This window comes from Apteryx rowi, unplaced genomic scaffold (assembly GCF_003343035.1).
Source record: "Apteryx rowi isolate R43461 unplaced genomic scaffold, aptRow1 scaffold_76, whole genome shotgun sequence".
Lineage (NCBI taxonomy): Eukaryota > Metazoa > Chordata > Aves > Apterygiformes > Apterygidae > Apteryx > Apteryx rowi.
In genome coordinates this window covers 1,031,493-1,052,566 of record NW_020451049.1, presented here as the reverse complement: position 1 = coordinate 1,052,566, position 21,074 = coordinate 1,031,493, and the positions used below count along the sequence as shown (strand labels likewise).

The 21,074-nt window shown below is 41.9% G+C and overlaps 1 protein-coding gene across 10 annotated transcripts in view; it reads right to left on the bottom strand.

Annotated features, from left to right (window-relative positions):
- TRIM2 (tripartite motif containing 2) overlaps nt 1–21,074 on the bottom strand; it is a 76,020-nt gene that overhangs the window by 34,949 nt on the left and 19,997 nt on the right. For 3 of the 10 annotated variants that reach the window (XM_026088224.1, XM_026088226.1, XM_026088223.1), the window contains 2 exons: nt 7,747–7,928; nt 5,830–6,067 (listed from right to left, as the gene is read on the bottom strand). The exons of 1 other annotated variant lie outside the window; for it this stretch is intronic. In XM_026088224.1, coding sequence (XP_025944009.1) covers nt 5,830–6,067; nt 7,747–7,880 — 372 coding nt within the window. In that variant the 5' untranslated portion in view covers nt 7,881–7,928. Of the gene's footprint in view, nt 1–5,829; nt 6,068–7,746; nt 7,929–14,926; nt 14,998–16,881; nt 16,944–21,074 lie in introns of those variants that run through there. 6 more of the 10 variants (XM_026088225.1, XM_026088229.1, XM_026088227.1 and 3 more) reach the window with 5 other exon arrangements.

The following is a 21,074-nucleotide window of genomic DNA, read 5'->3' as shown; positions in this document are numbered from 1 at the left end:
TGCAGCCAGAACCAACCAAAATGAAAAAAAAAATTATTAGGAAACTCTAAGCCTTTCTATACGATCATAAAGGTTCATTTCTTCCACATCAATGTCAAAAGTTTATCTTTCTGCCTCTTGATAATTTAATGCTTATGGTTCAAGATATTTTAAAAAGTTTTTTAGTTATTCAGTATTTTTATCTTTGGATATAATGGTTAGATTAATATAAAGTACTGGGTCCAGTCTTGTTCAACTTCTTCATCAATGACCTGGGTGAAGGGACAGAGTGCACCCTCAGCAAGTTTGCTGACGATACAAAACTGGGAGGAGTGGCCGATACACCAGAGGGCTGTGCTGCCATTCAGAGAGACCTGGACAGGCTGGAGAGGTGGGCGGAGAGGAACCTCATGAAGTTCAACAAGGGCAAGTGCAGGGTCCTGCACCTGGGGAGGAATAACTCCATGCACCAGTACAGGTTGGGGGTTGACCTGCTGGAAAGCAGCTCTGCGGAGAAGGAGCTGGGAGTGCTGGTGGACACCAAGTTAAGCATGAGGCAGCAACATGCCCTTGTGGCCAAGAAGGCCAATGGTATCCTGGGSTGCATCAGRAAGAGTGTTGCCAGCAGGTCGAGGGAGGTGATTCTCCCCCTCTACTCAGCCCTGGTGAGGCCACATCTGGAGTACTGCATCCAGTTCTGGGCTCCCCAGTACAAGAGGGATGTGGCATTACTGGAGAGAGTCCAGCGAAGGGCTACAAAGATGATTAAGGGACTGGAAAGACTGAGAGCTGGGCCTGTTTAGCCTAGAGAAGAGAAGGCTGAGAGGGGATCTTATTAACGTGTACAAGTATCTGAAGGGAGGGTGTCAAGAGGATGGGGCCAGACTCTTTTCAGTGGTGCCGAGCGACAGGACAAGAGGCAACGGGCACAAACTGAAACACAGGCAGTTCCATCTGAACATGAGGAAAAACCTTCTTCACTGTGAGGGTGACAGAGCACTGGAACAGGTTGCCCAGAGAGGTTGTGGAGTCTCCTTCTCTGGAGATTTTCAAAACCCGCCTGGACACGATCCTGTGCAACCTGCTCTAGGTGACCCTGCTTGAGCAGAGGGGTTGGACTAGATGATCTCCAGAGGTCCCTTCCAACCTCAACCATTCTGTGATTCTGTGAAAATGTCTCTGTTTCTTACTGAATACCTCATTAACAAACACCATTATATTTGCGGCAACATATATGAGACAGAAAACATCTCATTGGCATACTGAAGTTTATTCTAATCAACTTTCTTCCTCTTTATTCAAGTGCCAGAGAATCACCTAAACCAGAATGGTAACAGAAAGCAACCGATAAAGCTAATGTATACGTTTGCATAGAAATTGTCTCCTTTGCCTTAGTCAAATGCGGAATGTTTGGAGTGAAGCAGCTTTCATTTCCCATGAAAGTCTTTGGATTATGCCATAACTGAAGGAGAAAGAAAAGTTAATATTAGTACAATTCAGGCTTGAAGCTGATTTCCTAAGATTTTGTCAAGCATTTCCTGATCAGTCAAGATTTCATATATTTTGTTCTTTCACGTTTATTTCTAACTGCAGGCAGATATCTTCTCCTCTCCATCCCCAACATGGACTTCACATTTTATGACATTCCCAGAAAGCTTTTCATTTTGACTTTTGGTTTTTTTTTTTTTTTTTAATAAAACATCTCAAAAAAGGTTTGCCTCATCCCTCTTTTCCAAGTGGAAGAGGGCTCTTGGGCAGGATACGCTATGGCACCCAACACTGGCTTCAGCTGTGCTTCCACTGAAACCAGTGGGAACATGCCCATCAGCTGCAATGAGTAGGTTAATACCCACTGCTTTCAAAATCCCATCCACTGACTCCACCTTAAACCAGACAAGCATATTTCAGCACCAGGATCTAGTCACAGGCCTACGCATATCTTCACTACTGTAATTTAACTGAATATATAGAAACTTTTTAATTTGCCTAATGAAAGATGTATGCACTTCTGAAATAGATTTCACAAAGCGAAGGCACATTAATTCCAGCCTTTCAGAGGTCAGGTCTCAAAAAAAGGCTCTCAGCAATTCTAAGCCTTCCTTATCTAAAATCACATTTGAATAATCACATTTTCCATCCTCTGCTTTCTATTTGTTTGAATTAAAACAGCAGTCCAGAGAAAAAAAAGGAGGCATTTATTCTTTGCCAGCCCCCTTCCCCATCTCACACACATGCTCAGCTCCTCTGGCTCAGGGCTAGTGTGTACCTTGGCTTTGTATGTTTTGGCTTCTAGAAAAACATAAGCTTGGGTAACCTGACGGCACTTCCCAGACACCACATTAAATTTAGAACCCAGGCTTTTGTCCTCCCAACTTACAGCTTCTACCTTACCCATAAAAAAAATGTTTAATATTTACTGTAAGATTTTTAAGACTCACGAGTTAAACAACACGCTCACGCACAACAAGTGACCCACCCAAATCCCTTGTATGAGTTTCTAGTTCTGGCAGATATGACTATATCAGGGACACACTACTCACACTACTCTCCTGACTGTATTGAGTGTTCTTCATGAGGCAGGAAAATGTTTTGCCAGTAAGGAGCTCAATTTTTTAGTTCTAATGCTCACTAGGGGTCTAAGTCAGACAGTCTGAATTTTTTTATTTAGCTTAAATGACATACTGAAAATTGCAAAGAATAGAAAAATCTAGATTACAGTTTAATACACAAGTAAGTGACATACTGGGAAGTACGGAGGTGAGGGGAAAAGACAAGGTTTAAGTGGTACATTATGAATTCACTTCATCAGAACATCAAGCTTTCTTATTTTTTCCTAAGAGAAGCATACAGGCAGCAAGCAGCACCTGCACAAGTTTAGGAAATGTTTTTCTAGACAAGATCTTATACCTGTCAAATTGCCAAGCTATTCTGTTATCTTTTGAGAACAAGTTAGTGAGATATCAAGTTTGCTCTCTTGTTACAGGCTTTTAATTTAATATCGGGTATGCTCTCTTGTTACATTCTATAGGCAGAAAATATGCTGCACTTGTAAAAACATGGATCCTGGGATCTAAGCAGGCTTTCACTTGTAATTTAAATAAAACTCCAAAGTGGATTTTTCAGGATAGGCACTTGAAAAGAGGCTAACCCACCCATTACATATAATATAGTAAATGGACTTACAGTTCCACAGCCTTCACTATCTTGGCTGTTCCTTGCCCTAAATGACTGTAGACCAACATTTCCAAACCTAGATTCTTATACCCAATAGAAGCTGCAGGTGTTTGGCACCTGAGAATAAAGCCAATCTTATTTTAGTGTGTAAATATAACATAAGAATATACTGTCAGGTTCAAAAGTTCCACGGCATATGTGCCATATTACCCTAATTTCACAAGAACATATTTTCAGGCTCTGTGTTGGGTGAATATGAGTAAGCATCCATTTATAGCCCAAGCACAGGAAACCATCTCTCATGTTAAGATATTACAAGCTAAGTTTCATTCCTCCTAAGAGCACACGATAAAGAAGCCACAATAGAGGATGTGCTGCAGAAGAAAAAGGACACACACACATGGAAAGCAAGTGGTGGGAATATGAGGCCAATTGGAAGAGAAAGCATCTAATCTACAGTGCCTGAGGAGAGTTAAGTTACAGTGAGACAGGCAAGCCAATGAAAAATAACTGTGCATCAGTTTCTACCTGATTTTAATCAGAGAGGTTTAAATCCATCGTCACTGGTGAGATTGGAAAGACTTGTTTAAACAGAAACTAATTTCAAAACTAACACAAAGAAAATCTGCCAATATTTAAATGAAATATGTAAATTTTCCCCTTAATCATAAAAATACAACTGGTCTGACTTTGAATAGAATTATACCTAAAGTAATATGTAAAAATTATTGAAGAGAGGGTTCACTGCAGAACGACTGCCTGTTCTTTGAAGGCATTCTCCTCCAGCTACCCCTTCAGCCCCCTCTCACTCCCTGACCACCCAGCAAAGCTGCTAGCCACCAGGCGCTTGCTCCTTGCCACACAGTGCCCTCTTGTGCTGTGCACCATGGAGCTGGCAGAAGGCCATTTCCCGAGGCAGGCCCAGGGTGCCCGTCACCCTGCCCTGCCCACTCTGCCCTTCAGCCAGGTCCACCTGGCCCATCTCAGGCTGTTCTCCCCATAGCTTATCTCAGCTCCTCCCATCACAAGGGCTCATGTGTGCACCTTAGCTTTTTAGTTCCTGGCTTAGGAAGCTTTAAATTGGGGTTATCTTCAGTCTCCCCCCAACCCTCCCAGATACTTAGTGGAGCAAGAAGATACACCACACTGGCTTTACAAGCCCACTAAGCATCCCAAGAGGCATGCCATATTTCAAGGCAAGCCAAGTAAGTTTATTTTAGAGGACTTACAAACCCACCTTCCACAGAAAGGAATTCTCAGAGAGGTATAAGGTGGCCTAATTTTAATTACAGGCAAAACAGTTTCTTCTAAGGGATTCATTTCAACATATCTAAAGAGTCATCAGCAGATAGGGTAAATACAAATCAAGTAACATCTTCATTTTCTTTTTTTTTTTAATGTACTTCACAATCAAATAGCTCCCATCACCAATGCTATATCAGAGAAGAGCTATGATTCATTTTAAGGAGATCAAATAAAATGTAAATAAAACCTAGGAATGACTATATTAATCAGTAACCACTCCACACACATAGGTATAGCACACACTGAAAAAAAGTCTACCAGTTACTCATTAATCAGAGTATATAGCAAATCAGTTCTACAAGTCAATCTAAGCCCAGCAATCAGTAAGGAAAGGGAACTGAACTGTTCCTCTGTAGGAGCAATCAAAACTTGTCAACTAAATTATTCCAATACAACCAGTATTTAAACTGAGTATCAAATAAAACAGTCCTCAGAAAGTTGTCTTAAGATACTGGCACAAATTTCTTGGCTTGCATACAAGCACAACATTCAGTTTACAACACAGCGTGGCTCAGTTCTGCAACATGGTCTACTTATGCTCTTGCATAAACCTGGCTGTGAGAAAGGAGTTGGTATGCTTACCATGAAAACATGCAGGTTAAGTACTGAAAATGCTGAAGCAAGCAGTGAAAGTAGAGCTGTTCTTGTAATAATACAAGAATACTAGATGCTTATTCAGTTTGGGGGGTACTTGATATAATTTAAGAGTGCATGTAGGGAGACGCTAGGCAAAAAAGCAGATGGGGAAAAAAAGCAAAGACAAGTAGTTTACTCTGGAGTCTCCAAGAACTGATACCTGAGATCTACTTACACAAAACACTGCAGATAAACAGAGCTCGCTCTGTTCCTAGACTGTGGTGACCCAAAGCTGTGTCACTGAGGTGCTGAGCCTGAGCCAGGATGCTTTTTTATTTGTTGTTATGTTAACATACTCACATAGCTTTTGAAACTGTCTCAGATCTCACTGGGTCAGTGTGCAGGTCAATTAAGCTTATGTTTGACACATACTGCCTAAATGAGCCCACAGGTTACTACAGCAATAGTTAGGTCTACAAGGAAAGCTACAGGATCCCATCTCAGAGGCAAAGGCACAAGGCCCAGTGCTTGCGGGAAAGCAATTTTGACCACGTGTTAAAAGACAGTATCATCTAAGATGACTGGTAAGATGAAATAATATCCTGACTATTTTAAGATGCTCCATTAAGTGCATTTGAGTATTGTTAATTTTAAGAAGTCATTTGTCTTTGCTGACATATAAAATCAAAGTAGTACTGTGGTTCCCATTCCCCGCTATATGTTTAGAACAAAATATCCATTGCAAGTCAGACCAATCAGTATATTGTACATATCACAGGAGCTTGTCTCACTTACATTTCCATCATGATTGGGGCAGGAGAGTGGCTTGCCTGCAGCAACAGCAGTGACAGTCTCCAAGATGGAGGACTCTTCTATGCTGTTGTCTGGTGTTCTTTGCAGGACATCCATCAGGTTGGTGATAAAGAAGTTGTTCTGGAGTGCAGAAACCCCTTTCTCTGGCAGAATGGAGGTCTGGCGGCACACGGGGCAAGAAAGGGTTAAGCTATGGGCTGGAATGTAATTCTGTAAGCACCTATTGGGAAGGGAGATAGAGGAGGAGAAAGAAAGAGAGAGGGAAAGTATCATCTAAGAGGAAAAAGAAACCCCTTCATTTACGAACTGATTTGAAATAGTGCTATCCCTACTTTTGAAAGGAAAGGTAAATCATATTCTGTGCTTCAGGAGTAAAAATGATTGTGAGGATTTTTTCCTTTAAATCTTACTTCCCCTGCCACATGGAAAAAAGATCAATAAACTGACATCATTGTGAGAGTTACGTGCCTTTCTTTGAGACATCTGTTCTACTGAGAATGCTGAGAGTTAGTGCCCCTTTTGGCCTTGAAATCAAGTAACAGCTGCTGGACATGCAACATCTGACTGCAACTGGCAATTCAATACAGTCCTCTAAACACAGGGAGCTTTGCAGCAGGCAATTCTTCAGGAGTCTAAAGGGGAGCAGCGTTACGCCAAATTGTTCATGAGACGCCAACCAAGAAAGTGTGACCCCACACAGCTAGGCAGTTCTCATCCCCTAAGGGCTTTGCTGGCACCACTCTTCATTCTCCCTTGGCATCACTCCTCCTGCCTCCCCACTAAGGGCCCTGTGAAAGGAGAGTTTAGGCTTTGCACATCAGCACTACACCAGAGGAGTTCTTCCCACCTCTTTCCATAACCAGATCAGCATAAGAGGATTACAGTAAAAAAACAGAAGCTGACCTTAGGATATACACATGAACTGAAATCAAGAAACTTAAGACTTGATGGTGAAAACCTTGACTTCACTGATTTCTGTGAGAGTTTTACTGCTGACTTCAGTGAAGTCAGAATTTCTCGTTCTTCTACAAAGGACCATTTCACTTGATGCACTCAGAGATCAATAATTTTTCTTGCACCCTATAAAATTAGGCATGCACACTGCAATTCTAACCAAGAGTTAGAAATCTCCTGAACTAAGCATTCACATAAAGTACCATTTATTATAATTCTTCTGCCATTCAATATATAACCCAAACAGCTGCATCCCACCATCAGATCAAGATCTCTAATGAATAATTCTTCAGCTAACTTTTCTGCAAATGTTTTATTCTTTCCACAGTTTGATGGATAATATAGCATTAAAGTATCACTAGCTATGTTCAATTCATTCAGCTGAATACAGTAGAAGGCAGGCTGCTGTTTTGTCCACATCTCTTTTCAAAGAGTTTTTCCACTTCAGTCAACGAAGCTGCAGAATAATGAGGACACTTAATCACTGGTTATTAATAATGCATACATCATATCTAACCCTTGGACATTTAAGGATGGGATAGTTATTCTCTGCTTAGTAAATCAACAAAGAAAGGTTTTTATCATTTCTAATTATAGGCTAATCAGAATAAATTTGAAGCTATTAATTTGAGGTCCAAATTCTGACTGCCACCACCTTTCACACTGGTGTAACAATAGTCATTAGTTTCATTGGATTTATTTTTTATTCACTCTTGCATAAAGGAGAATGTATTCAAAATATTCTGCTGCTGTCTCTTCTTATTGCCCACTATGAACAACAGTCCTCCTCTACACTCCCGCCTCTCCAACCTTCCCAAACTTTATTGTGCCTTAACGTGACCTTTACAAGTAAAGAGAAAAGTCACCGTTCACTGAAGAAGTCAAAAGTTCTGTGCTAGTTACAAGACACAAATATCTAGTTGCAAACATGGGAAAAGCTCTTACCTCTCACAGAAAGTGTGCAGGCAGGGAAGTACTTTGGGGTTCTTGTAACGGTCCAAGCATATGCTGCAGATCAGAAACTGCTTGTCAATCTGACGGACCACAGGACTTGGGATGTTTGGGCCTTCACTGGCCATCCTAGACCACTGACATATGGGTCCTGTTCCCTTCTACCCTGCACACTGCTGGAGTGGGATAAAGGGAAAGGAAAAGAAGAAAAATGGCTTATAAATTCCATGAAATAACAATATCAACAACCAGTTCACTCATGTTTCATTCTGATGCAGGAATTCATATTTCTATATAGAACCAAAACAGTAGAGAATTAAACTTTTAAAATGTTTCGTCACTGTTGAGAGCCTGGGAAACAGTCAACACCACCATACGTAACACCTCTTTCTGAAGCAGACGTTCTGGAAAGGCATATTGCCTCTGGTCTGTAGGAGTTACAAGGCTGTCTGGTTTTAAAGACATCCCCTGATAAAAATGTTCTTGCAACTGTAGGTTCAGCCAGTGCTAACAAACATAGGATTTCTTAAGTCTACAATACAGTTGGCAGAATGCTTAAACTGGAACTGCACCGGCCACTGTCAAATGGCCGTGTCACAGGGAGTTTGAAAATGGTTCACCTAACATTTTTTCCTTATCAGTGCAGGTGGAGCCAAAGATATAGTAGGTTTAGACTCTAGCAAGCCCCAGAAAAGGAAGCTTCAGAATGAACCAGTCCCCGGCAAGGGAGCGCTCAATTCTGCGCCAACAACAGGAGCGGGGTAGGTGAGGTGGGAATCCTCAGAATAAAAGAAACTTAGCAAAGAAGAGGCAACCGTCCCATTCATCAGACAGGAATAATAGCTGCTCAGAATCAGCAAAGACAGGGTGAGGGATGGATGTAATATGTCTGGATAATAAACGTAAGAAGAACAGCATTCTAGGCAGAAAGAATAGTAAGAGTCATACTTCTATGGCTGAAGTCTCTTCATAAGCCTGGCATAAATAAAATGAAATAAATGGGAAAGAAAAAGGTCTACCAGCTGACAATTCAAATTGCAGGTTGTAAGACCCTCCAGCAGGCTGGGAACTCCTCCTGTACTGCAACAAGGCGCACAGACAGAAAAACTTCAGTTTCTTCTCAACTGGATGCACAGTTTATAGACAACAGGATTAACATGTGTAGAGAGAAAAGTGGGGAGGACAAGAAAGGAAACCTGCCTGTTTCCTGAGAAAAGTAAACTGCCTGTTAAAATAGATCAGGAAAACCTGCTGGGACAAGCAGAGGCCCTGGCAGGGCAGCCTAACAAGAGCTCTTCGCCATGAGCATTTTACCGAGGTGCATCGCTTGAGGCTGGAGCACTCAGAGGTGCAGGCTTGCTCCCTGCAGCCTGGGAAACCCACTGCCACTTCTGTCTGCACACCCACTTCTGCGGGTCCTGCTGTGCCCAGAGAGGAACGCAGCCGCCTTGCCTTGGTGAGCAGCCAGCCCAGCTTCATTCCTGCGCTGGAGAGATTCCTCCTCAGGTAGTCACTTCTTCCCTAAACATTTTCTACCCCAGGTTTTAGTCATTCGTTTCATATTTGGGTTAGGCCTAGTTTGGCCATCTGCCTCAGATGCTGATTGTGCTTGTTCAAAGGTCGCTTAAGTTCCACAGTGATTTCTGCAGCCCACCATATTTTATAAGCAGTGTTAGGTTGCTCTCCTTCCGGTGCTGAAGGCACGGGAGTATGAATCTGACAGAGCGGAACACAGGCTGGTTTTCCTGAGCTGGGTGTTTAGCTGCACAGGTAGGCAGGAAGGGTGTACTTGCTCCATTGTGCAAGTGACTGTTCCTAGGGCAATGCTGATGGTTATGGAACATGCTGCACCGACTCCACTGGTAACAGACCCCTGTGGATCACCTCTGCACAAGCACCGCAGCAGAAAGTTACTCACAACTAAAATACCCCAAAGCAGTAACTGACAGGTAACTTGATGCATCAAAATTTATATGCTAGGCACTTTTGTTTCCTTTTTGGAAAAAAAAGGGAATCTCTAAGTTAAGAATGGCTACAATTGTCTTAAAATACAATGATGAACAACATGAACCAAAAATGTCTTATTTCAGAATTAATCACTTGTTTCATTCATTTCTTCCCACATAATAAGGTAAAACCTGTTAATATTACATAAACATAAATTAAATTAACCTATTTAAATGCCATAAATCATACACAAAAACCCTGGGAGATCAATTATGAAGCTACATTACTTTTTAAAAGCTTGAGTTAAAAATGGTTTTACAAAAAGTAGAACGAAAATATCCAGCTTTTGCAAATGGGAGTAGAAAGAGCAGACTACCAAACAGGCATTAATGTATTTATTAATTGGGCAGTATAACATGAAGATCTTCAGTGATGTGTTTCAAAAGAAAATTTATTTCACCATTGATTCAGCTCCACTTACCTCCCATTCTCCTTCCCAAAACTTCTGGGGAGGGGTGGGGAGGGGAGTGTTTAACCAAATAAAGGAGGAGAGAAAATCAGCAGCAGGAAGACTTCTTATCAAAAGCACAGTTTCCAAACTGGGCACAGATAGGTTATGAACAGTATAATTTTTGGTATAAACTAAGCACAACCTATTAAAAACAAAAAAATTGTACTTAAGGATATGAAAAAATAGCTTTCCAGTGAATGCTGCCTGTCATTAAGAAAACCAAGTTCTCAGCAATCAAATAGATGATTCTCTATCATTTCATCTTTCTGCCATGAAGAACAGTCACATCAGCAAATAGTGTTTATACAAGAAAAACTCCTGTTATCTGAAAAAATTCATATCATCTGATCTTCACCCTAGTCTTTTACATTCCCCTGATCTCACTGTAAAATCAGATGATTCTTAGTGTTTCATACACAGGTCTCATCCTAGCCACTTTAAAGTGCTTTTAATATTTGGCATTTTGTCTGGAACATAGCAGGCCATGCCTGTCATTTATCCCCTATGCTTATGTGAATCATGTTTAAAATATGCACCTGAAAACAGAATTTGGTCTGTACACTTCAAGCTTTGGCCACTACATGGTATAATAACACCTTAAACAAGTGGTTCAATTTAAAAAGTTTCTAGAGTATGTCATTTTCAGGATTGAACATCTGATTCTGCAACCTCACTGAGCCAAATTCACCTTAGATGCGATTTTGCTGAATGGGATGTAGCTATGGAAGTGATGATTTTGCCCATTGTCTCAATGTAAGCAACTATATAACCAAAGACCAAGGAGAAGCTGCAAGTTTTAGATGGTCCTTTTGAATCTGGCTAAAGACAGAATTAATTGTGATTTGTTGCAGTGGTAGCAGCAATTCCTCAAAACAGCAACTTAAGTTTCAGAGGTGCAGGCAGTGGGAGATTTAGTAAAGTAATAGTATTTTTACAAGAAAAAACATTCTTTTATACAGTAACATCTTCTGAACTCAGAAACTGCTAGAGGTTTTTTGTGAGGTTCGTTTTGTCTCTCAATGTGATAAAAGGCAGCCAAAGCAAAAGCTCTGAAAATAAGTAAGATCCGAGAAACAAGTCTCCATATATATTTGCACTTCTTAATTTAAACATACAAAGCCAAGGTTTATGAAGCATTGCACCAAACAAGACATAAAACCCCACCCATTTATCTCTAAGAAGCACGCACTCAAAACCTAGTTCAGGTTTGCCAAATCAAGTGCAGAAAAGGGCTCTGAAAAGTATACCCTTTGTCACCCATTTGAGGTTCGAGGACTGTCATCTTCCCAGCAATCCTGAAAATGACCTTGTTCTCTTTCCTTCTGCTTGGAAATATGTTTATCGTTTTTTCACTCACAATATTCTATACAGCAAAGAGGAGTGAAAACAATGGCTCTGTGAGATACCGTAAAGCTTAGCTCTGCTAAGCGTGCCTGCCTTCAGGAATGAATGTCAGGGTGCGGCCCCACCCATAACTTCCTATAGATTTAGGAAAGGGAAAAAATGCTATAGTACAGCAAATAACAGTTCCAAAAGAGTTGTTTTAAATAAATAGAGCCATTAAATAGAAAAGTGCACCCCTTCTACAAGTCTCTTTAAATAAGCTCTGGAATTCTTCAACAGGAATCGAGTTTTCTATTAGATTCCATGGATTGGCCAAGAAAAAGACCCTGGGAAAGCTTATAACTGCCTGTTCAATTCCCAGGATTTAATCCTAAAAGAGCAGAATCCTCTGTTACAAGTTCCGCTGCTATCACTGAACTCCACCCAGCCAGAACGGCAACTAGACTCAGCCTGAAAGTACAGCCCGAGGAGAACAAATTGCTTGCTGCTTGTTCATCTTCTTCTTATCAATGGTATTCACAACCCAGAGGGTCTATTCATGTATTATGAATGAATAGGTTTCCAATGGCAACGTTTGCAAAGGAACGGTTAGGCCTTGAGAGCCATAAGAAAGGGTGGGGAACCTCAATAATGTTGCTTCAAAGCTTGGGGGAGCCGAGGGTAAAACTCCTTAAACCAAATACAGTGCCTGTCCACTCTTCTTCGAATAAAAGAGAGATTCAAGCCGAGATTATAGCAGCAGCCCCCAAATTAGCCAATACAGAACACATTGAGTAAATTAATAATCATAACCAGCACAGAGCCCTCTTGTACAAAAGGCTTGATAAGCTAAATTTGCATTCCTTTCTCTCCCACTCTTCAATCAGCTTGGTGCCTTGTTGTTTAAAGCACAGCAACCCTCCTCATTCTTACAGCATGCAGAATTATAATGAACTATCGGGGGCCAAAACAGAAGGAGCAACCCAGCAGCAGCCACCAGGAATAACACTGACCAAACTTGAGCATTTTAGACCTACCCATCTTTGTAGATAAGTAGCTTAATCAATGCAGTGCTGAGGATAAAATCCTTGCAGGGACGGAGCTGCAGTTCCGTAGTAATCCAAACGAATAAAACATCATCTGTTAATATTTCAAGCTTAAGAGCCTCATGAGTGAAACTGGTTAAGAATCCCTATCATAGCACAGTCAATATTAGATGCACAACATATTTTGTGCTCTAAAGAATGATGCTCCATTCCACGAAGAGGACAGGTGGAAAGAAAAATGGAAGAATAAGAGGAGGCCCAGTGAAGTCGTCATGAATTTTTTTTTCCCCCGGGTCATTTACAAGTGGGAGACCCCTTCAGGATTCAAACCAATCAATCTTTATTTAGCACATCTTTTTCTCACTCAGCCTGTGTAGAAAGACTGCAGCAAATCGTGCAAGGGATTGTGGGATAGGGATGCAGCAGAGAGCTGCAATGAGATTCGCTGGGTTATTTTTTTTTCCTCCCTAGTCAGCAATCAGCTGTTTCAAGGCTCCGCGCAGGGCCATTGAATTCGGTCACCAGAATGTTATTACAGGATTAGCAGGCGGAGACAGCTACCACTGTGCATCTGGCATGTCAATGCCGCTAAGAAATACATATGCAAATATTACTCGCAAATCAGAAAAAGGATTTAACTCAGAAGGGGAGAGTAAATATTACGTAATGTAATTATCAGGACAGCCACCACAGCTGAAGTGAAAGCACTTTCATTTATAAGGGGAGATAAAGCATTATACTTGCAGATTTCACTCTGACTTTTCCAGCATTTAGAATGCGATAAAAGAAAAATTCTCGTCTGCTCCAACTTTTAGCAACAACAGGAGACCCCGACAAACGTTCTTTGTCTCTCCAGATGTTTAAATCAGAACCAAAGAAATCTCTTCTAAAAGTTGTGCTACTGACACACAGACCAGCAGCAATTTCTTATACCACAGACCTGCGTATGTGACCTGACCCACAATCAAGGCAAATATTTAAGGCAGCAATTAGTATCCTCATATTCAAGGAACAAGAGAATCAAAGCTAAGTCTGTTGAACTTTTGTACAAACACTAATGCAAAACTGTATTCTGCTAGTTAACCTATTTACTTATTTAAAAAAAAAAAAAATCACAGATCAGTTCAGGTATTACTAGGCTTTTACCAAAGGAATAAACAAAAGTTTAATTTCAGTGGTGTTTTTCAGATCCACAGAGAAGGTAAATAAAAAGCTGCTGATGAGCACACAGGAACTACTGAAGTAAGGCAACATAAAATTAGCTTTGTCCTCCAGTATAACAGCTGGTGTTTTTGAAGACAAGGTAGTATTTGCATCTCTAAATACAGTGAATCTTTTCTTTTGAAAAAACAAATCACATGCAAGTATTCCAGCTATCTGAGGCTAAAAAAGCTTCTCACAAACAAAAGGACACTAAGGTCCATCTGCATTAAAAATAAAAAAAGTCAGTTCTAAATACTAGCTCTGCTAATCTGACTGGATTAGAACAAATATAGTTATTTCAGAAATCACAGTTTAAAACACAGTTGCAAGCCCTTTAAACACAGTTTCCAAAATACACTTCTCCATTCTCGGACTGACCAGGCAAATAGTATTAATAATCATTTAGCAAGAGGGAAATTTAATCTAATTCCTGTTAAAAATATAGATTCTCTATACATCATTTACACTCCCCTTGCAATCATTTAGCCAGATTGGTTTCAAACATCATACAGTTCCAACCTGGCTTCTCTGGCTAATGCCCACAGGGCTAAAGCATGCCGTAAGCCACTTTATAAGATGAAATGAAACATCAGGACCTCTGTGCATGTGTGTGTGCGCAAGCTTGTGCCACAATACTGCTCCTCTGTTTCCCTCAACATGTGCTGAACTCTGTCAAGGAGAGAGAGCAAGGTATTTTTTGTTTTAACTCCAACATTCAGCAGGTCAGAAGTAGCAGCAATCTGCACAGCAGGATTCACAGTTTAGAAAAGGGCAAAGAGCTTCAGGCACATTTTGTTGGTTTTTAATCTGCCTAGAGAACCCCATTACAAAGCACAGGCAACGTTCTTCACTCCCACAGCAAGGAGAGCCAAAGCCTTTTGTTTCTGCCACTTGAACAATGGCACATTTAAAACAAAAATCAAGAATAAAAACTCAGAAGTGGCACTCCCTGAACCAAGGTGGAAGACTTTCAGATAGAAGCAGGCAAATGTCACTTAGCTGCTTGCTTTCCCTTGCTCCTTTCAGGCATCAAATTTACATACAATAAAACAGAATGACAAGTATTGCTCAAATTACTAATGCCATTTATGGTCAGCAGTATGGACTACATGCCCCCCAAACCAGAACCGATCCCATAACGTACCTCATGGTCAAAGGAAACTGCAGGAGTCACAGCTGCAGCCACTCTCATAACAACCTACGACACCGACTGAGAGAGGCAGGCAGAGGATTGCCTCAAAGTGCAGTTCTCTTATAATTAACTCCTAGAAGCTTCCTGCCAACAATGATCTTATGTTCTGCAAATAATTCTGCTTCTTCAACAAAACAAAAATGTGGTACCGTGGCAAAGAAAATGAGACAACAGTCATAGCATTTCCCCTGACATTTTTGTTCTTGCATGTTTAATGTTGACATGTGGGTTTCTTCTCCCTAGCGAAAAGGAAATGGATTTGCAGCTCAGTGAACAATCTTGCACTTTGCCCCCATACCAGTTACGACTAGCCTGTTTCAAATAGTTTTATTGTATGTGTGTTTTGAGTTTGTTTGTTTTTAACAAACTACTTTCCCCCAGAAATTTGCTGCACTCCTCTTTGCTGCTGACTTATCAGTGAAATAAGTTCTTAAGAGAAAAGACACAGTACATGCCATCTTCACAGTGACATGGAAAAAAGTGCTCTGGCCCGTTATCATCCTCTATAATTGTCTTTTTTTTTTTTTTTTTGAATAATTTGTTCTTTTCCCTGCTCCAAATGAAACATAAATTCTTACTCTTAGAGAGCCCATAAATGGCAGGTTGCCAAAAAACCCCACAGCTAATTTATAGGCTACAGCTAGATATTGCTATATTCTTCCCCAATATTAAATAAATCTTCCAAACACTCCAGGTTAAGATTAATGATCTATATTGGAGTCTCTACTATAAATTGACTGAGGGGAGAATAGTCTAACTCAGCCTACTGTACAAAAAGAGATTTTATGGTCAGCAGAAGAAAAAACTTTGGATTAGCCCAAACTAAATGGCTAACTATATTGTTCCATTTATCACTAATAAAGTGTTAAGATTGTGATTGGAAAATAAGAGGTAGGAGAGACCAGAAATCAATTAGCCAAAGCCAATGCGGTGGGAACGAGGGCTAGTTTGGGAACACAAATATAGGAGAGGATGGGCTGTTCCACTTGTCACCCTGCTCCAAATCCTTAATTTGACCCAGACGGCAGGAGGACAGGTGAGGTTGAAACAACCAGGCTCCGGGATTGTGAGACCATGCCCACACCAGGAACCACAGGGCTTTAGTCAACCTGACAAGACAGAGCCAGCCAAAGAGATGCAGATGACACTTTTGCCTTTCCCCATTACAGCTGTGTGTCAGTACAGACCTGGCAGCTCCCACAGACTGAGTGCAACCTCCAGCTCTGGTGCCACATTCTCCAGTGGCCTGGGCTATAGCTCGCATTTGCAGGGAAGAGCTTCCTTCCACTGTGGGCCCTGCCTGCAGCCAGAGGGCATGTCTGCCCTGGAAAGAGCTTTGTTGGGTGCTTGTTCCTTGCTCCAGCCACAGCACCGGGCCATGATCATTCCCCAGTCTTGTGATCCAGTGGAGCAGATGCTCTTCCCCCAAGCTTGTGACCCAATGCATGGCTTGTCACAGCCCAGCAGGCAAAGAACTTGAAAGGTTTGCCTGGGATGCAGTGCCAGGCTGCTGGAGAGCTTCCGATCCCCACAGCGCCAGTCCTTCTCTGCCTTTGCCACCTTATTCTATTTCCCTCTACCTTCTGCTTACGTCTAGTTTAGCGTGCCAAGGTTGTGGCTTTTGTAGCACTACTGCAGCTGGCAAGGCAGCTACGAGAAATAGCTGGAACAGCCCAACCTTCCTGTTTTGCCAGCACAAGTTTGCACGACTGCAGTCCATGCCTGTCTCCAGCATGGATGTCACAAGTCAGGCAGCACCGAACACAAGCTGCTTTTTTTCCCCCTCTGTGTCATTCTTTCTCTTTCCCTTTTTGTGTATTTGTTATTGGGGTAGCAGGACCAGACACCACAGCCACCAGAAACAAGCTCTCTATTCCGGCATTTCTTCTAAGCGACAGTCCACTCACCTTCAATACTGTTGTCAGATGTTGGTGTCATGAGTTAGGTTTCCTTTAAAAGCTTTCAACTGCTAAAGGCACAAAAGGAATAGAAGCCACTGTTAAAAATGAAAGCCTTGCTTAATAGTTTTACACGTTTAATGCTTTAGTGCTTTTTCCTCCTCCCTTTTGTTGGTCTGTAATAAAAGCTTACAAGAGGGTGCATGCCTGAAATACACAGGTGGACCTCTTAGGACACCAACATACTAATGCTTGATATTCTGATTTGTAGAGAAGGGAAGGGTTCTGGCTGGCATCTAATACCACCTTTTCTTCTTTCTCCTCCTCCCCATGACTTCTACCTGTCTCTGCAGTATCCTCCATCATCTCCAAGACTAACTGTGATAGTCCTACTTCCGTCTCCACGGACCCCATCTCCCCGCTGTCCTGTCCTCAGATGAAGAGGAGGCTTTCTGGTAGCTGCCCTGCACACCGAAGGACAAGAATAGCAGGTCAAAGCTCATGTGATCTTACAGTCCTCATGCAACTGATACACAATATCTACTTTAAGGCTATTTTTCTATCTGAGGTTTTCAGGACCTCATTTCGGGCCAAGGGCTTGCACAGTTTACTCCAACACACCTGGAGCACGCTGGATTCACTACATGTGCAAGAACAATTGGAGTGCATGCAGTGGAAGTCCAGAAATAGCCAACCAAATGCCCAAAGTTCTCGCCAAAGAAATTTCAGAGGGAAGGGCAAGGAATGAGGGGAAATGGACATCTTGAGGAAAACCCAGACAAATGGTAGCCTAAACTGTCATATCAGAGGCTAATTGTCCTCAGAGCTGTCATTTGGGGCTCTTTCCATGTTTAACAAAATGTCAATCACATTCTCGGATTAGCTATTTAAAAAAAATTATCAGCACCGTGAGGCAGGTCCAGGAAATCAGTTCAGGGGCTAGATGTTGTGCAGGCCTAAGTAAAAGGGTTTTAAATAATCAAAGCATCCATCCAAAGCAGCACATCAGAGCATCTATATTGAAAACCCCTATCCTGCTTAACTGCTTAGTGCTGTTAACAAGACCTTTATTACTGTACATTTTTGGCTCTCTAGACCTGCCTATTTTGTTAACTTATCTCTGTTCCACTTTTATAGGTAGACGTCTTCAACTGAAAACACCAAGCTCAACTGACAAATAATTAAAACTATGCCTCAAATCACTGCAGCTTCTATAAACATCTCCAAAATGCTATTTGGAACAAAAGCGCCTCACGGAGACTCTGTACTAATCACTGTTAACCCCTCCAGGCATAGGATAACAGGCAGTGCAGGAGTCTAAGCAGAAGTCTATTTGGGAAGAGGTCCATGGCTTTTTCTACAGAGTGCTAGATATAAGGTACTTTGGAAAATGTCCTAGGCATTTTCTTCAGAGGTGCTGAGCAACAATAAGGAAAGTAAAAGGAAGTTGCAAATGCTCAGCACTTTTGGTACTCAACTGAGTGTGGTGAAGGCTGAACTGCTCAGAGCTCACCCCCTCCACTCTCTCCTGAGACACTCATCTGCATCTGCCCCTCACCGCACCTTCGCTTAATCTCCCTTTAGGAGAAGTGAAACATGTCAGGTACTAGAGGTTAGTTATACATTCTCTGTTGACCACTGCAAAGTAAGGTTCCCTCTGCTTCTGTTCCCACTTACTTAAATAAGATTTTATTGAACTAGCACAAAATTCAACTCAGCAAGGGACAAGGTGGCACCCAGCAATCACCATATGCCATGTAACTTCTATACCAAACTAACTTAGAGACTGCCAACCCCCAGGAATTTTTTTCTCGCAGCCCTCAAAATCTCACTTCCCAGCTGATAAAACATATGGAAAATAAATCTGGAGAAAAAAATAGGTGCTTTATAGCAAGAAACAGCAGACAGAATCTAGACATTAAAAAAAGCAAACAATGGAGGCAGAAAGGGAAGGAATCCACGTCTCCCTAGCAGACAGTCAGGGTAGACAGGGTGCCTGAGCAGGTAGGGTTTCTGCCAAAAGCACATCTGGGAGAGGGACTAGGAAGGGGGCGGGGAAGGAAGAGCCTCTCTCCAGCCTGTGAGCAGGCTGAACTCGGGCAGATATCCTCTGCAGCACTTACACTGTTTAAAAATGCAGTGTCGGCTGCTGCACCTCCATATTTACCTGAGCTTTTGTACAGTGTCCACCTCATTTTCTTCCCTGGAACCCAGCAGCAATGTTATCTTCTACATCTGTTAAGTCTTCTCCTGAACTGAAATGTCTTTCAAAAACACAGATATATCTAAAAACCTATACAGTCCTTGGGTTTGGAGAAGGCCTCACTCAAGCTTAAGTGGCAGGCAGAGGTTTACCCAGGCAGGCTCTTTTGTGTTGGCAAAAGTGCGACACTGAACTTCCCTGCAAGTAGGTAAACACATAAGCTGCGTACGGCAGGTAGTCTGGCAGCATCAGCAATAGTGAGAAATGGCATCAGAATAACCTTGGCAAAAGGAGCTCCGCGGGTTTTAACAACAGTTGTGTGCTCAGAAGCTGAACCTACCAAACATCAACAACAAAAAGCCACCTACAGCTCCTGTGGGGAGCTCCACAGCTCAAGCATGTTGGGTGCTACGCTGTGTCCTCCTCCTCCACACTCACAGGGTCACTCCAGCTGATTTAGGATTAGACAGCTTCAGCACTTCCAAACTTGGAAACACCCAATGGCTGAAATTATCCAAGTAAACACCCCTTTCCAGTCCTCAACAAGGACACTCGTTTGCTGATTGCACTCCAGCGTTCCTATTTAAAGAACTGTTGTTATGGGAAAAAGCTGAAACCTTACTACAGCATAGACAAAGTGTTGCACAGATCTTGTGCCTTATCTGCAGAAATGCATCAATTCCCAAGGTGTGTTTCCACAGCTAAATTTCACTACAGCCACAGTGGGACATGGTTATCTGACCACAACCCCCCTATTCCTCAGCGGGCTGGATCTCCCAGCAGTCCTAGAGGTCCTCTCTCAGGGCCTCCACAGCAGCTACCCTGGCTCAGCCCAAGTTCCCCCCCCAGGCCTTTCCCTTGAGGTACCAGGTTGTATACCAGACACACGCTGCAAGGAAGAGCAACAGTAAAAGGTGCCTACCTTTAGCCTTCTTCTCCAAGAGTAACTCTCCTAACCGTTCTCTTAGGTCCTTCCAGTTTCCCATCTGCTGACAAACACATAGGGCAGGGCCAGGCTAGACGCCCAAGGCCCTTACAGGGGCACTGTCAGGCTGCTCGTAAGCCAGTGCCTGACACGGACATACGTCAGACTTCCACAAAAATCACATTCTCAGAAGACCCTCATGCATATCTGCCTGCATGAATGTCAATCTTTTGAACTGACATCACAACTTATGAAATAATCCCTGATGAAAAAATCAGGAAAGTAGTATTCACCCATATGACAAATTTTTTAAGATTCTCTCAAGGTGAATTGGGATACACAGTACATGTGTTTTTATATCAAAATACATCCATTTTACTTTGCAGGAAAGCCAGTACCTTTGTAAATACATAGGCAATTTAGGAGACAGTCTGGATAAAAGTAACCAAATGAATGCAGCTGTAGTGTTAAATAAAAAAGGCATTTGGAAAAAACACTTTCAGGACAGCTAAGAGGAATACTGTCCTAAATCATCCATATGATCATTTGTATTGTGATAGCACCTAGAAATGTCCTTCAGGTACCAGAATCCCACTGTGATAGGCACTAGCTATACAGAACACAGATCCTATGAAAGCACAGATAGCCCATACCTTAAGGCCCCAGGCCCCAATTGCCATTTAACTGCATCTGTGACACTAAGTACTTTTCTGTGCTATGAAATAAGTTTTCATAGCAAGCTGATAGCTTGGATGAGGGGGTATTTTTGTACAGGAAGAGGTGCAAGACAGTAGCATATCCAGCCAGAATCTTTTGCAGTCAGGTAAGAGGAACAGATCTTAGCATCCTCTTCTCTTTGCAAACTCTACGTGCAAACATAGGGGCTGCCTGATGAGTTTAGGAGCAGTCATTCTGATGACTGTGACAAGATGTACTGTGTTGTTCTTGATACAGGTTAGACACAGTATCACCAAAATGACATGTATGTTAGACATGTATGTAAAGTAACCAGCTGTATGCATTAGTGTTAAAAGTAATTGAGAAATTCTAGTGGAAAACCAGTTACAGATAGAA